The sequence below is a fragment of the Microtus ochrogaster genome, chromosome 5 (assembly GCF_000317375.1).
Source record: "Microtus ochrogaster isolate Prairie Vole_2 chromosome 5, MicOch1.0, whole genome shotgun sequence".
In the NCBI taxonomy this organism is placed as follows: domain Eukaryota; kingdom Metazoa; phylum Chordata; class Mammalia; order Rodentia; family Cricetidae; genus Microtus; species Microtus ochrogaster.
The window spans coordinates 17,440,560-17,456,528 of record NC_022012.1 but is presented as its reverse complement, the minus strand read 5'-3'; the positions used below and the strand labels follow the sequence as shown (position 1 = coordinate 17,456,528).

Here is a 15,969-nt window from a genome sequence, read left to right as displayed (position 1 = left end):
CCTGTGGGTTAGAATGTGACAGTGTCACCACAGTCCTGAGCTCCTGTGGGTTAGCATGTGACGGTCACCACAGTCCTGAGCTCCTGGAGGTTAGAATGTGACAGTCACCACAGTCCCGAGCTCCTGTGAGTTAGAATGTGACAATCACCACAGTCCCGAGCTCCTGTGGGTTAGAATGTGACAATCACCACAGTCCCGAGCTCCTGTATTACTCTCTGCGCTAAGCAGCCCCAGAGACATGTCACTCATGTTACAGGTCCCCTCCAGAGGCATATCATGGTAATTCCATCAAAGCAATGCATTTGGGAGACACGTTATGGCCAGTAAAGGTGACACCCACTCACTCTCTCATTTTTCTGATTATGTTACCTACACAAAACTTTAAATTGCCATTTGTTTTACAGATCTGTGAAATTCTTATTTCAAAGACCTGGGTTAGTCCCACCCATCACCTAACATTCAAAAAAAAAAAACTTAACAGCTCATTACACTCCAGGACATGTACATACAATAAGGCCTTTGTCCTTCAAAGAAAAACATAATTTTCAACAGAGTCAGCTTCCAGAAGCCAAGGGAACTGACATCCAAAAGCTAATATAAACACCAAGGCCTGTGTCAAGATTTCAAAGTTAGCATTACTGATGGAGCTGGAGGTGACTGGGCTTCGAGGCCAGTCACTGGACTGGGGGCATTTTCCCTGTGACTTTTGGGAGTGGAAGAAACTCCCTGGCCTGTAGCTCCTGCCTTGTCGGCAACCACTCTGCTCCTGACAGGCAGGATGTTCCTCCAGGAAGGATCACTCCTTTCATCACGGCAGACGCTGCCTGCCTATGAGCGTCTATGTTTTCAAACGCAACTCCATTTGCTTGGGGGCGGAGGGGAGATGTGTTGTTCTAATGATTATTTAGGATGTTGTTAATAGAGGAGGGTGACCTTTTGTGACAAGCTTTCTGGGAGAGTCATGTTTTGGAACGTGGAGTTCCATTCTGGGGAGAGCCATCCCAAGTGTTAACCTAAACTATAAACAGGAAACTCCAGCTCGACTCCCACTCGAGCCTCAAGGTCGTGGACCTCTCCATGACGCTATAGGGCAGTCGGAAAGATCATGACAAGTTCTTAGACTTCAGAACCTCATCCCTTAAGGCAGGAATTTATCCCAGTTCTGCATATAGGCAACACACACCGTGGAGGGAAGAAAGGAGGTGCTCTCAGATGGGGAACAAGGCCAACACAGCATGCGCGTGCTGGGTCCACGGGTTAAAATTCAGTAGAGTTCATCTGATCTGTACTCTGTGTAGAACAAAACTCTATGCTACTTTGGTACACAGTCAACTGGACCAATTCGCACTCCGTCCCAGGCCTGCTCAGTGCTGAACTTTACTTTCTGCCTCCTTCCTGCCTCTTCTAGATCCAGTGGCAAATACCATCAGAGGACAACTGGGTCTCACTGAACACACCACAATTATTAGCTGTGTGAACCTAGATGCAGATTGAGCAAGTGAGCGCTTCAGAATGAGAAACCAAACAAACCACCCATATGCTGGGACTTTCTGTCTGTATACAAAAAGGACAAAAGTTACCTTCCCTCAAGAACCATTGTCCACCCTGAGCAACTTCAGAGGGAAGGCATTTCCCAGGCATTGACATCAATTACATTAGCAGCCCAAACACCTCTTAGGAGGACCCCAGACTGTGGTTCCACACACTCCCACCATCCAGAGCAGGTGTAGGGACTTTATATGTTTTAGCTCACACCCTGCTGTGAAGGAAGACGAGGTTGTCAAGATACAGAAATATTCCACAACTTATCTAAAGCCACACAAGCATTGAGGACTAGACTTTTGAACTATACTGTGATTCCTAAGGCATGTACTTAAAAAGAATTGAACCCAAAACCTGGTTTATGGCATGATACAGTTGACTCTCCACATCCATGGGGTATAAGTAATCGAGATGTAATTTAAAACATACAGGAGGCTGTGCATAAGCAAACACTCTCCAACTTTATATAAGGGGCATAAGCATCTGGGACACTGTGGAGACATCACTTTTTAAAAAAAGTCTTTGCCTTTAGTAAGAATCCCTTAACCATGGTGACAAAGGCCTTTCACAGACACCGTCTCATTTAGCTATTCATCCCCTCGGTGGATACCCACTGCCACCAACTGAAATGAGACCCATGCAGCCTCAGTGACTCGCCCAGGACCCACACAAAGGTTCAGAGAGATGATAAGTCACAGATAACTACCAGCTGACCTGGGTAAAACTTGAGCCCACACCCTCTAGCACAAAACCACCCTCCAATGCTGTCTATCAAGGGCAAAACTGGGCATTAAAATTTTTGTGAGAAAAGAACCTATTTTTACTTGAAGATTTAGATTTTAAGATATAAAATCATATCATAATATTTTTAAAGCACCATTAACAGTTTAATAGACCAAACTTGAATGTTTCTAATAGTAAGTTTTAATATTACCCAGACTCTTTTACAGTGTTGTTCTTATGCCTAAGAAAAGAACTATGCCTCCGTGTGGCCTGATCCATTCTGCATTTAGCCATAAAAACATTCCAAAACCATGCGCAGAAGGTATATTACTTCTGCCCATGAAATGAGGCTTGTTTTGGTACCTTTGAAATTTTCTTGTGGTATTTGTGTATTCACTTTTGGTGAGATTTTTTAAAATCAAAGTTGGAAAATTTTGTGATCTTTGCATTAATTTTTCAAAATCCTTATGGCAATCTTAGCTTTGGATTATTGACAGCAGGGTTCCAAGCCAACCCCATGTGTGATCAATTCAACCTCATAAGCAAATGTGCAGCAGTCCTCAGGCATGTGAGGCCCATCCCTGGCTGCAGACAGTTCAGGGTGATGGTGACAAACTTCCTGCTTTGCGATTTTCCTTACATTGTCAGTGTGATTTTCTTCAGCATCCCACGACCCTGGTCACTGTCTTCCCAAACACTTTCGCTTTGTCCCCTGCCTTCCACCTTCTCTTCCTGCCACCATAACTATAATCTATTGCACTGGGGTCCCCTTACATATTTTTCTGTCAAGATTGAACCTCCTGGTTAACATTGCAGATTCAGGTTTTTTAAAATCTCCATTCAAAGCCCAAGTTTATTTCTATAAGGACTTTTCATCCCTCCCCAGATCACGATGCACGTTTTAAGAGCCTGCAGGGCATTTTCAAAATGCTTCTTTCCAGTAGACTTGCCAGTGTGTTGGCACACCAATGAAACCGGCTTGGAGAGATGGCTCAGTGGTTAGGAGTACTTGCTACTCTTCCAGTGGACCAGAGTTCAATTCCCAGCACACACATGATGGCTCACATCTGGCTGCTATTTCAGCTTCAAGGGATTCAGTGCTTCCAGCCTCTAATGACACCTGATTTTGTGCCTATAGCTATGGTAAACCATTTGCTCAGTGAGTGACGCCATGACGTAGAGAACTGTCTCTGTAAGTGGAAGGAGAGGCTGGCGCTCCAAAAGGGTGTTCTAAAAGCAAACCATTTCTCCTCCTAGCAGCAGTGCGTGTGTGACAGTGACAGCCTCCACGTCATTCACCCTGCACCGCACTCCCTTGGCTGCCTTATTCTCCAAACACTGACTTACTGCCTTCGTTCCATGCCCACTACACACCGCGCTGCAGGATGCTCGCCGCCACCTGACCACACCACAGGTCTGCAGTCTGCTTTCCAAACTCCGGCCTCTCCACTCTAAACATCTGCCCACAAGAACTCCTACAGGCATTTAAATGGCACATCGTATTGTTTCATGTGGCTTGCAAGAATGTTAAACGGCCCCTTCTGACCCCAATCACACGCAAGGGACTTTTTCCTTATTATGACGTTCAAGGGCTCCCAAGCTGGTTCCTTTAGAGCTCTTACCTCCCATTCCACCAGAGCCACAGGAACCTTGGACTAGCTCCCCACACAACCCAATCACACTCGCCTCTCTCATGCAATGCTTTGCTTAGACTGTGTTACCAGCCCCTGTCTCCACCAAGCTCTCACCACTGTGACGCAATTTTGCCTCTAACCTAAGTGAGTTAGAGTCTGTTGTGAAGTTTTTTTTCTGTCATTCTTGTAAACCTTTTTCTATTTTGTTGTTTCCTCTTTATGTTTTTATTGTTTTCTGTTTATGATTTTATTGTACCAGGTACTGAACTTAGAACCCATCCTAGGCATGCACTCTAACACTGACCTATAGACTCCAAACCCTTAAAAAAAAATTGTTTTTCAATTTGAAGATCTCCTATCACTAAATCATCCATGTTAACTTATGATCCTCCTGCCTCAACCTTCCAAATAGTTGGAATCATAGGCCTAGCAGAACAGGCCCAGCTGATAAACCCTTTTTATGCATCTTTGTTTCTGCCCCGCCATGCTGTGGATTAAAATCTGTCCAATTGGGCCTGGTCTCCTTAAGGCCTCTACAAGCAGCACAGTGACTTAAATAAACATGGATCAGGCTGGAAACTAATGAGACAAAATGGAAGCAGAGAGAGGTATAGGATGAAGGAAAAAAGCACCGTGTGACTGAATTTATAGCCTGCTCCTCCTAACGCCTTAAGCAATGTTCCATAAAATTAGAACTAGGAATCAACAGGTCTCCAAACACACGCCCAGGTCACTTGATGATCTGCGCTAAGTCCATTGAGCACACCTGGTCCCCACACACAAGCGGCTACCACCTTAGCTTGTTTTCATGGCAAAGGCTTCGGTCTACCACAAGCCACACAGAGTGCCACAAAGACGGTGGGAAACGCTGAGACCCTCTACTTAACCAACGGATGTTTATTAACTGGTTTTATTTTTCCTGGCCCCTGGCTGCCTGGCTCCCTGCTGTCTTATGTTCTTTCAGCCTCATGCAGCCCTCAACATCATTCTCTTGACTTAAAACATGGGCTACTCTTGATACCCAAGGTGAAGGCAGGGCTGCGTCAGAGGGGACTGGGAGAGGGAGCAGCAAAGACTGGGGCACTGAGGTCTGGAGCTGGGTCGAGACTGCCACAAAGCGGGCCAGGAAAATCCCCATGATGCCAGACCACTAGGCAGTTTTTCCAGAAGTACGGGGCACCACGGCTCAACCCTATCTCTGCCAATTAAAGTACAAGCGGAGGGGACCCCACAGGCATGAAGACGTAAATGCCCTACAAGAAAGGAGGCCCCACTCCCGTGGAAAGTTTTTCTTGATATTTAATAGAGAGCAAGGGGAAAACTCACAAAAGGGCCCACGGAACACTGGACCAATAAAGAGCAGCCATGACCAGCCAGCTCAAGTAGGAGGGACATAAACCTCCCTAAGCTTTACTGATGTGATGGAGTTGGTTCACAGAGAAGGGTAGATACGATCACCCCTGGGTCTCTTCTGCATTGCCTTTTTTTTTTTGTATTCTGTTCTGACAAACCTCTATAGACTACTTCATCTAAGGAAATAATAATTTAAAGGATAACACCAACATAGTAATAGCAGTAAAAAAAAAATCATCTCAGGGGACTTCCTCCCGTCTAAGTCCTAAGCTAAACAGACATTCTCTCTTCCACAGCACTGAATTCTCATGGCAACCTCACAGGCTAGACACTGACATCCATCCCACTTTCCACATGAGGAAACCGGCTTAGAGAGGAGACAGGGCCAGCTGCCTTTGCAACCTTTTAGATGGTAAACAAGGCTTCTGGAATTCCTAAACTAAACCCCTTCCCCAAAACGACAGGATGCCAACCAAAAGCTGCATCTGTCCTTGAAAGGGTCTCCAAATCCAAGACCGGTTTGTGCTACTAGCTCAAAATCCATTCTGTGAGCACCATGTGGGTGCTGGGAATTGAACTCGAAGACGGCTAAGCCATCTCTCCAGCCCTCAAAATTCCATTCTGAATCCCCACAAAGAGCCCTGAGCTGATTGGGTGGAGCTGTTGCCCTGAAAGCTTCCAGAGGTGACCAACCCGCAGAAGCAGACTGCTGAAGTTGACAGTAAATTGGCTTCACAGCCCAGTTCTGCCTTCAAAGCCTGTGTGGCCCCAGGTTTGCTCTGCTCCTCTGGGCCTAGAGACCTGTGGAGGAGGAACTGTCTCAGAGCAGGCATTTGTGAATTTGCCAGCACCACTGTCTAAATAACCTTTCCTCAAAAATCTTCAAAGCGGTCAGCCAAGATTGCCTAAAAACAACCATATAAATATAAACTAATAAATTGGATCATTTCTGAAATGATATGAGCCATTTTTGAAAAAAAAAATGACACAGATTTACATGTACACATTGCAAGCCCCATGTCCCGGACTCAACAAGTTACGGTATCGCCGAGCGCATGCGCACACAGGAATCTATGCGTGCTGCAGCTAAGGGCCTAATGTGAGTTCTGATGATCTCTACCATGCTTCAGGCAGTTAGAATATGAACTATGGAAAACCTGAAGATTTTGTAGAGCTGAAAGCCCAAAGGCAGAGGCAGCTGAGACACGGAGATGCTGGATCTGCTCCTTGGGCGATAGAGGATTTTGGTGATTACGAAAGTGGAAGAGGAGCGGACAAGGTCGGCTCTGTTAAGCTGTTCAGTCAGCTCCAAGATAGGTGGGGCCTGCTTCTTATAACAGGGAATTCACATGGCTTTTTATGAGTGAGGGCCCATTTCTGCATTGCACCTCTGGATTTAAAAGAGGAAATTTCAACCTCAGGAATAATGTTTTTTGCTGAACAAAATGTACGCCAAACTAAGCTCTGACTTCTGGTTTTCAGTGTCCCAGACTCCAAAGTTATCTCAGGTTTCTAGGCCTGGGCGGAACTCACTGGCTCCCACCACTTCCTCAGCGGCAGTGAGGTGGGCAAAGACCCAGAAGCATGGACACCCCTCCTCCTATACTCGGTGGGTTTGGAGATGGCCGTGGAGCAGAGAGCTGCAGCAGCGTCATGTATTTGAGTGTAACTGTCCGCCAACAGCAGGACTTTGGGACAGGCACCCGTGTGTTGTCCTGGGCATTATTAGAAAATTAATTCTAACAGGGGAGGGTGGGGATCATGGAAACAAACAGTGTGAGGCTCACCCGTCCCATTAAAGATCACAAGGTGCGAAAGCCCTGCTTTGTTTTTCACTGAACAAGGAAGCACGCATTTCTCTAGGGTATACTGCCTGCCTGGATCCCCGGGGCCCAGACGTGGGTCCCGTGTCTCACCTCTGCCCTGGAATGCAGGAACTGAAGACAGCACCCACCCACCCATTTGTGAAAGAGATTCCACTGCCCCTAACAAACAGCTTATTCCTGGACCACTAGCAGTTCTGGCAGGATGCTCTGGCCTCTGCGACTGATAAATCGGGGTGAAATTGTTTGCTTCTGCAATGTCCTTGTCCCCAGAGTGTCCACAGAAATGTGTTCATTCTATCTCTGAGCTACTCTAAACCTTAAAAATTCAATCAGACTGTGTAGATTCTCTGGAGTTTTTCAGGCTCTGACACTGTAATTACACTCAGGACTCTGGGCCATGGACTTCCACCAACTGTACCTTCCTCCATCTTTTTTTTAAGCATACATTGAAGGTTAGCTTTTTTTTCATACATGTTATGAAACAAGATATGAGCTTACACCCAGCTTTAACTACTTTATTCCAAAATAGCTAGACCAACCCAAACTAAATATTCCTACGTCTATAATCCAAAATTGAGTTAAACTATCACATATCTTCCAATATTCATACGCAAGCCTCACTCAGAACCAGGACTCCCTGCAGGTCAGCTGAAATCGGAAAGAGATTTTTTTCCTCTCCTGCGGTGTGACTAACAACTGCTCACTGAGCTCCGGATGGCTCAAAAGAACAAAACAAAATCATTCAAGGAAGGCCTGGCGCAAAAGAAATTTCAACAGGCCCTCTCCTTCCCCCAGCTTCTCATTCGTTAGCTTAACAACTAGCCCATTTCTCCTAGTTATGCGTGTATGCTCCAGAGACAGACAGTCATGACCCTGTGTGTCAGCTTGGTAATTTTGATAAATAAAATAGTGAATACTGTGCAGATAAAATATGACCTTCACGAGCTTCTTAATTTCATAAAGCTCAGCCTGTTCGTCTTCAAAACGAGCAGAATCCTCTCAAAAGATTTTTATGGGGTTCAAGTTAAATAATGCAAGCTGCTTTGCAAACTGTCTGGCAAATAAATAAGGTTTTGGAAATGTTGCTTGCACATACTACCAATTTACTAAATATATCTCTTTTCCAACCTAAGTTCAAAAATACCAAGCAGCCTCCTGACCATGCAGCAAGAAATCTATGGGTGTAGCAGATCCCCTGTAAACTCACAAGAGTGGATACAGAGAGACATGCTCACCACCTACTCTTCCTAAGTCACCACAGATGCATGAGAAGCAATAACACTGAGAACGTGGACTCATCCTTCTACATCCCTGCCAAGGCCATGGTCAGCTCTCACTGGGCATAGCAGCTAAGGAAGGCATTTGAAGGAATGATGGGTGAGACCTACTGCCAGGAGCATAAGGAAAGAACTGAGACTTGTCCTCTATAGATGCCTCTCCTTGTTCTTTCTCCTGTTCAGAACTTGGCTGATACTTTTATAAAGCACGCAGCAAATAACTCTGGTATCAATTTTCATATTACTAAGTCTCCACATTGAAAGAAAGGCATTGTCTATCATGGGGCAAGAACTACTAGGAAAGGAAAATGCCTTGTGGGGGATGTTTCATTATATTATGTGATAATAGTTTGCAAAATTCAAAATGTGTATTTAGGCTTCACAAATCGTAATATCACCAAAAAGAAAGGTAATAGGTTCACATGTAGAGCTCTCAGCATATTTAAATATTACTTAGGATAATCTCTTGTAAAATGTTGACAAGAAAATTAAATCATTTATTCACATTCTACAAATAAATGAAAAAGGAAGACTATATTCACACACCACACTTGTAAATCTATAGCTAAGTCATAGTCTAAACTCGGAACTTATGTTCAGGGTGTTCTTTAGTAAAGATGGTTAACACGGCAGCTCATCAATACAGAAGAGCACCTTTCATTAGGCTGCAATTCTCATTGTCTCAGCCAATGAAAAGCGTGTTTACTTGTTTCTGTTGATTTCTTCAGTCCAGAGCCTGATATTCATTTGATGCAAGCACAAACTCATTCATCATCTCTAAACATTGACCTCGTCTCTTGTCACAAAGAGTCTGGGTCCTCTGGACATCGATAGTGTGGCTTTTGTCTGAAGAGAGTTGGTTACTCTCTAATTCCCTACTGCTGATTGTGATAACAAGCTAGCATCCGGGCATCACTGTAGGAATCTGCTCTTAAATGCCTTAAAGTATTCCCAACAGGGGTTGAAGATGTGTAGTTTTAACTGAGTTTTACCAAAAGTGAATGGCAGGTAAAACACTCTTCAGTGAAAACGTTATCCTCTATAGATATATATGTGTCTCAGAAAGTCTTTTCAGTGTAGCTCAATCACCTCCAAGTGGCTGTTTATCAGAATTATCAGGAGTCTAAGCTAAAATAACTTGAAACAAATGATCCGTTTGAATCTACTAGCCACTGCCAGTGCTAACTAAGCAGTTGACAGCCAAGTGTCACTCCTGATTAAGAATAGGTCCTTCTTCCTGACCCATGCTTCCAAGTCAGAAAAGAAGCCTGTATGCCAGAGCTTCCGTCACAGCAGGCAAAGAAAAGCGAGAGATCAATACAAGATTACACCTTGTCTTAGGCCTGTCCTTTGTGGCAATCATCTCTCTCCCTTCTCCCATATCTTATCCTTGACCACTGTACCGAAATGCTATCTCAGCAATCCCCTGCTGAGCTCACTGGACAGAAGCAGTGCCGAAAGTTGAGGGGCAGTGAGATCTATGATTTCATTGTAGTGGCAGGCATTCCAAACTGTAGCTTTCCTGAAACAACGTTATACAAAGTCCACCTTGACTTGTATTTATACAACAGCTATGTCCAAGATAAGAATTCTCAGCCTGCTGAGGCAGAAATTGCCAAAATAAAAAAAAAAATAGGAAATTTAACTAGATTCAATGCACAAGTGATGTGCAATTTGGCAATGATCAAAACCAGTGTGAAGACAGTTACTCTGTCATGTTTAGCAGATGTACTTGCCGGAGACCGTAGTTAAGTTCTCTTTCCCTGACCTGTACACTTACCAAGCACACACACATAATGCAAGGGTTGTCTGTGATGAATGGGATCTGGAGGACCTCCCCTTCATTTTCACATTTTGCCACAGACCCTGAAATGAAGATGAAAGCATTTTTTAATTTAAATCTTGATTAATGGAATTATTGCAAAAATCTTACCTTTTATGCTAGTCTTCTGAAATGTATAATGTTTTAAGTAATCAAGTTCACCACAAACAAATCTTGTCAAATCTATTTTAAATAATTCTTATGGTTTTCTTTGAGTCACTACAGTATATGGATAGGTTTTCTGTTTTTGACTGGTCTGAGCACATATTTTATAACCCTAGTGCTCTGGAAGGCATTTCAGCCACACACAGACTCACACCAAACTGGTCATTAGGGAAGATCTTAAATTTGAACGACATTCAGGACCGTGTCAAAGAGCGGGCCTTTCAGGTGAATCTGCCTGCTGTTGCGGGTTGAAATCAGTTTCTGAACTGTAATCTCTTTTCTCTTAGAAATATTCTGTTTTCTGCACCAGGTGTCAGTAAAGCATGTCCTTCAAAATAGCAGCTGGGGTCTTCACCTGCCTGAAAATATGTAATTATTATATCCTGCTATTAGTAACCTTTCAAATAAGATCATTTCTTTAAGTTCAAGGTCTGGACAACCATGCTTTAAAAACGCTGCCTAGCACAGTGGATTTATTGGAATCCTATGTAGTGAGAAAAGAGGATGTGCAGGAAACGGCGCTGTCTTTTTCTTCATTGCATAGGAGGGGTTAAGACTAAAACAAGGATTGAGAAAAAGATTCAACGTAAGTAAATCAAGGAATTTCCTAACTTCAAATAGCGGAGTGCCCATAACCACCCTGTCGAAGATAGCATTCACTCAGCTCCCACATCTCTTTACCTCAACACAGCCTTCCCACCCTTTTTCTCCGGGCTTCTCCGCATCCCCCATCACCCGGGAGGGCCCGGCAAGGTGGGTGCTCTCCACCCTCCCATCCCCGGGCCAGCCAGTGCCGCTTCTCCCAAGAACCACCCCAGCGTCCGAAAGGACTGGTCCCTCCCGCCCCCACCCCCCTACCTGTCAGGAAGGAGGAAGCCAGAGACATGGGGACCCCGGAGCAATTGAGCAGCAGCAAGACGCAGCAGGTAATCCCAGGCGAGCGTCGGCAAGGACGCTCCGCCAGAGCCCTGACGCCGGAGAACCAGAGCATCGTCACCTGGAGGGAATCCCGGGCGACTGCAGGTCCCGCGTCGCAGCCTCTGCTCGGCGGCCGCCGCTCTCAGTCAAAAGGGCTGTGGGCCGGCGTGCCGGGAGACAGTCGGCGGAGGGAGGCGGGCGCCCGGAGCGGCGGGGGAAGAGTGGGGGCGCCCCGGGAGGAGGGGTCCTGCGGCCAGCCTCGGCCAATGCGGCGGCTTTTTTCTAAGGGAGTTGCTCACAGCGGGTTAGCAGTCAGCCCCTCCGCGCCAGAGCAGGGCCGGGAGGAGGGGTGTCGGAGCGGCGGGAGCTGGGGATCGGCGGTGGCGCTGCCGAGTGCCCTCGTGGCTCTGGAGCCGGGCTGGCTTCTCGCTCTCGCACGCGCAACTCCGGCCCGGTCCCCGGACTCTATGTCCAGCCCGCACGCCTGCTCGGTGCGGGAGACAAGGGCGCACCGGGCACTGTGCGGAACCCGTGCGACCAGAATCCTGGCTCAGGAGAGACAGTCGCTCCTGCGAATGCTGTGCCAGGCGGTTTAGCCCTCCTTGCAGCCCAGCCGGCCACCGGCCCCGGGGAGCTGCCGGAGCCGGGAAGGCGCGTCTCCAGCGCCCGGCGCACCGCCTCCTCCCTCGCAAAGGAGCCGCCCCCAGCCGGGATGCCACCACCCGCTCACGCCCGGAGCAGAAGACCCGGCGCCTCCCGCTGTCCCAGCTTCGGAAGGAGCCACGGACCGGGTGCAGGAGGGTCCCCTCAACTTTTCACACCCCCTTGTCTCCCTCAGGGGAAAGCAGGGCACTCAGGAAGCTGAGGGGACGGAGGGAAAGAGTGGCCTTGGAGATCAGGCTCCGTGCTTAAGCCACTGCGGGCCTGATACTAGAGAGGACAGAAGTTGAAGCTACAAGAAAGGTCTGCTAATACACGCACCGCGGCCAGCGCCTTTCTCCCTTAAAATGAGGATCCGTGGTTCAGACTCCGCCCTTCCCAGCCAGAGCTGCCTAGGACAGGGAATTGCATTAGACTAATCATTCATTCACTCGCGGGCCAGGGAGGGACCGCCGCTGCTAATCTCCGCCTGGGCCGCCTCCGTGGCGGCCTCCCAGCTGGGCGTGCGGTGGCAGCCACTACCCTGCAGCGCTTCTCGCCTGTGCGGCCCTGGTGTCCCCCTTTGATCCCCTCACCCCGCCAACCAGCCCCCGCTGAGTCCCAGCCTGTGGCCAAGCAGTGGCTGGCTCTACTCAAAAGGGGTGCTAATCTAGAAACAAGAATTTTTATAACTACGTTATGAAGGCGCCAGGTAAAGATGGAGAGCGCTTGGCACTTGTTGGGGCCAATGGTCATTCGTCTTTGGCGCCTACTATAAGCACAGGTTCCCCACCCGAAGAACATCCAGCAGGTGCCCACCCGCATGCTACTTCCTGCAGCACCTCGTGAACCAAACAATAATCACTGACAAGCTAGAAAAGTCAAGCATTTCCTCCGTCTCAGACCAGAGGTTTCGGCAATGTGTGTAGCTGTCGTGAGAATAAGTCAGTTCTCTGACACACTCCTCTAGCTTCACCGCCACCCTTACCTGCCCCACCCCCACCCCCGGCTGCTCATTTGTTTTCATTTTGCAGTGATTTGGAGGCTTCTTTTAATGAGTGCGTAGTGGCCGACTAACTTCCCAACCCAGCGAGGACCACATCCCTGTGACTTGAGACAAGTGGGAGAAAGGAAGGCTGTCATTAGCCTAGCATGCTCCATTTCCCTCTCAAAACAGATTTTGTGTAAAATTTAAATTAAAAGAGACAAGAGCGATGTGGTTACTTGTTTTCCCCCAAACAACACCGCAGCTAGAAAGTCCAAGTGTTGAATGTTTCACTGTTTTTCCTGAGGCTACAGAGAGGTTAAGTTGGAAATATATATATATACACACACACACACACACACACACACACACACACACACACACACAAGAGAGAGAGAGAGAGAGAGAGAGAGAGAGAGAGAGAGAGAGAGGAGAAGAGAAGAGAGTAGAGTGTGGGTCCCCCCCCCCATGGGAATTAGAAAATGAAAACTAGAAGTTAGAAAAGAGCTATGGCCCCTGAAAGGTGATCAGCAGGGACCACTGTCTCTGTTATCTAAAGTTCATCTCCCTGGATGGAGTCTCTAGATAAATTTATTCGTTGTGACTCAGTTAAGGAAAAATGAATGATGGGGATCCTAGGAGACCTATTATTGCCCACAGACGTGTGTAGATTTGGTGACAAGTACACTACAAAATTGCAAGACATCTGAAGAACACTCCTGTGTCACTGATATACCTTCCCTGGCACTAACCTAGCTAGCGCCTCGCTGTGCGTAACTAATCTTAGGAGGGAATATGGATGTGTGTGGCGTTTCTATCATGGGTGGCCAGACCTTCCCCTTAGGGACAAACCAGAAACCCACCCGGAAAACCCTTCACCAGCCTGGACTAAGAAGGTGAACAGAAGCCTTGGAAAACCAGTTTGTCCTGTGTTCCACCTCAGCATGGACTCCACTTCCAAAAGGACGGGCTATCTCAGAAAGGCTCAGCAGAGCTTTCCCCACACAGCCATTGACTTGGTCATTCCTGAGTAGCACAGTCTATCCCTTGCCAACTGGTCTCTATCTAAGTCAAACATATTCCAGGGTCAACCAGGAAGGAAGCCAGAGGGAAGGAAAGAGAGGAAGGCAAGGAAGTGAGGGAAAGCGGGGGAAAGGCCTACTCTAAACAGCATATAGTTTTGCTTCCATATTTAAACTAAATGGCATGGTGGTGCCATCGACATCTCCAAATAATCTTGACTGAAATCCAAAGAAGAGAAAAAAGAGGTGGATGTTTGTCTTGGCCGATATCATCATTCATGGTGAGTAGGCAGTGGGGCTCAAAGATTACGGTCGAACTCAGGGCCTCTATTAGGCCCAGATCTTCAAATTCTCATTTCTTGCTCCATAAAATAAATCTGTAACCTGGACAATTGAAAAAGGAGACGTGTCTTAAGGCAAGTGTTGTCACAGCTCTCAGGCTATGAGCTCAATTCCCACCAAAAAATTCACTGAACATGACACTTAGTAGCCTCAAAGTTACTTCCAGAAATCCTCAGCTCACCTTCCCCATAACAGAGAAAACAGACTGCTCAAAACTGAGCTGAAGTAAAGGGATTGTGACAGCAAACACTAATGGCTGGGAGATGCTCCATGGTGTATGGGGGCTGCTACACTTAACCTACGATATCCTCCTGGGCAAGGTTGACTTAGACTTGAGAAAGATGAAGGACTGTTCTCCGAAGGCCCTAATCTGATAAGGGAAGCGCGGAGACCATGAGAAAAACATAGACAGCCCACAGATGCCAACCCCAGATGACCAACAGAAGCAATACTGTGAACCAAGTGCCTAATTTTTCTTTGAAACACCCAGACTACATTTCTTTAGAAGAGAGATTGTTCTTGCAGGTAGCAATCTGGATTTTTGGTTAGAGTTGGCAGTGATGTTGGGGATGATCATTTCCACGTGTCTGAAAAGGTTTGGAGTGACAACGAGGATTGTGCCCACAAACCATTTCTTCTCCACCTCTTCCATGATAACTGTCTGATTCTTGCTAGGATAAAATTAGAAATGCTATTGTCAAGTTTTATTTTGTTTTAGCACAGGAGGTCTCAGAGAGCATATGAATAGGCTCCTCCTTTCTCTTTGACAGTGAAAGTTCTAGATTGTGAGGTAGCACAGTGGTAGAGCACTTCCCTGACACACGTGAGACCCTGTGGTCCAAGGGCAGGAAGATAAAGATCTAAGAGAAACATGACTTGCCAGGGCTGCATGGCTCAATAGTGGCAGAGCCCATTAGTAGAGCTGCTGGCTCGAGAGCATGGCGCTTTCCACTACAGTTGCTCTGCCTTCTTAGATTATGAGTCACAGGAATTACAGGAAAAGGCCATGGGATATTTTAGATATGATGCGAATTAAAGTTACAGATTTGGCACAATGGAACCAAACTGAACCCAGAAATATGGTTATACAACACCATAAGAAACAGGCCATGATTGAGGTCCAGTGTAACAGTGAATTTATTCTTGGGTCACTAGCATGCAGTGTTAAGGAACTGTCCTGTCCTTTCAGATGACTTATTGGACTTCTTGGTTATCACCTTTCAGAATGGCTGGGGCCCAATGAAGCCATGAGCTGTCCTATAGATTATAGCAGTAGGATATCCTGTCATCCCCAAATGTCAGAGGCTTTGAAATTACTTTCGTTTAAAGGTGGAGGCAGTGGGGACTATAACAAGAGCATCATTAAGACTCAATCGTTAGCCTCATCCTTTTGCACAGAATCTTTTGTTCCATCTCTTGTAACCCTAAGGACCACACCCATCACAGCAAAGCTCTGAGATAAAACTGCTAATACCAAGATGAAATAACAAAGCCACTGTTTTATATGTTTAGTTTTTCAGTTTAAACCAATACTGTAATAAATACTATTCCTTCACCAACTGGCCCTGACCCATCTCAACCCCCACCTCCAACCACCTCTGCCTCCAGGAAAATGGAGCCTCATTAAAACGACATGGAAAGATGTGCCGGGACACATAGTGTGTGCACACACAGTGCCGGGACACATAGTGTCTGCACACATAGTGCCGGGACACATAGTG

The 15,969-nt window shown here is 46.6% G+C and overlaps 1 protein-coding gene across 2 annotated transcripts in view; it reads right to left on the bottom strand.

Moving 5' to 3' along the window:
- The window catches only part of Bmper (BMP binding endothelial regulator), a 261,777-nt gene extending 250,028 nt beyond the window's left edge, over window positions 1-11,749 (bottom strand). The window contains exons 1-2 of one of the 2 annotated variants that reach the window (XM_026778925.1): window positions 11,201-11,749; window positions 10,136-10,221 (exon numbers count right to left, since the gene is read on the bottom strand). In XM_026778925.1, the coding sequence (XP_026634726.1) occupies window positions 10,136-10,221; window positions 11,201-11,333 (219 nt within the window). In that variant the 5' untranslated portion in view covers window positions 11,334-11,749. The remainder of the gene's footprint in view (window positions 1-10,135; window positions 10,222-11,200) is intronic. The other variant, XM_026778924.1, reaches the window with a different exon arrangement.
- Window positions 11,750-15,969: the final 4,220 nt, after the last annotated feature.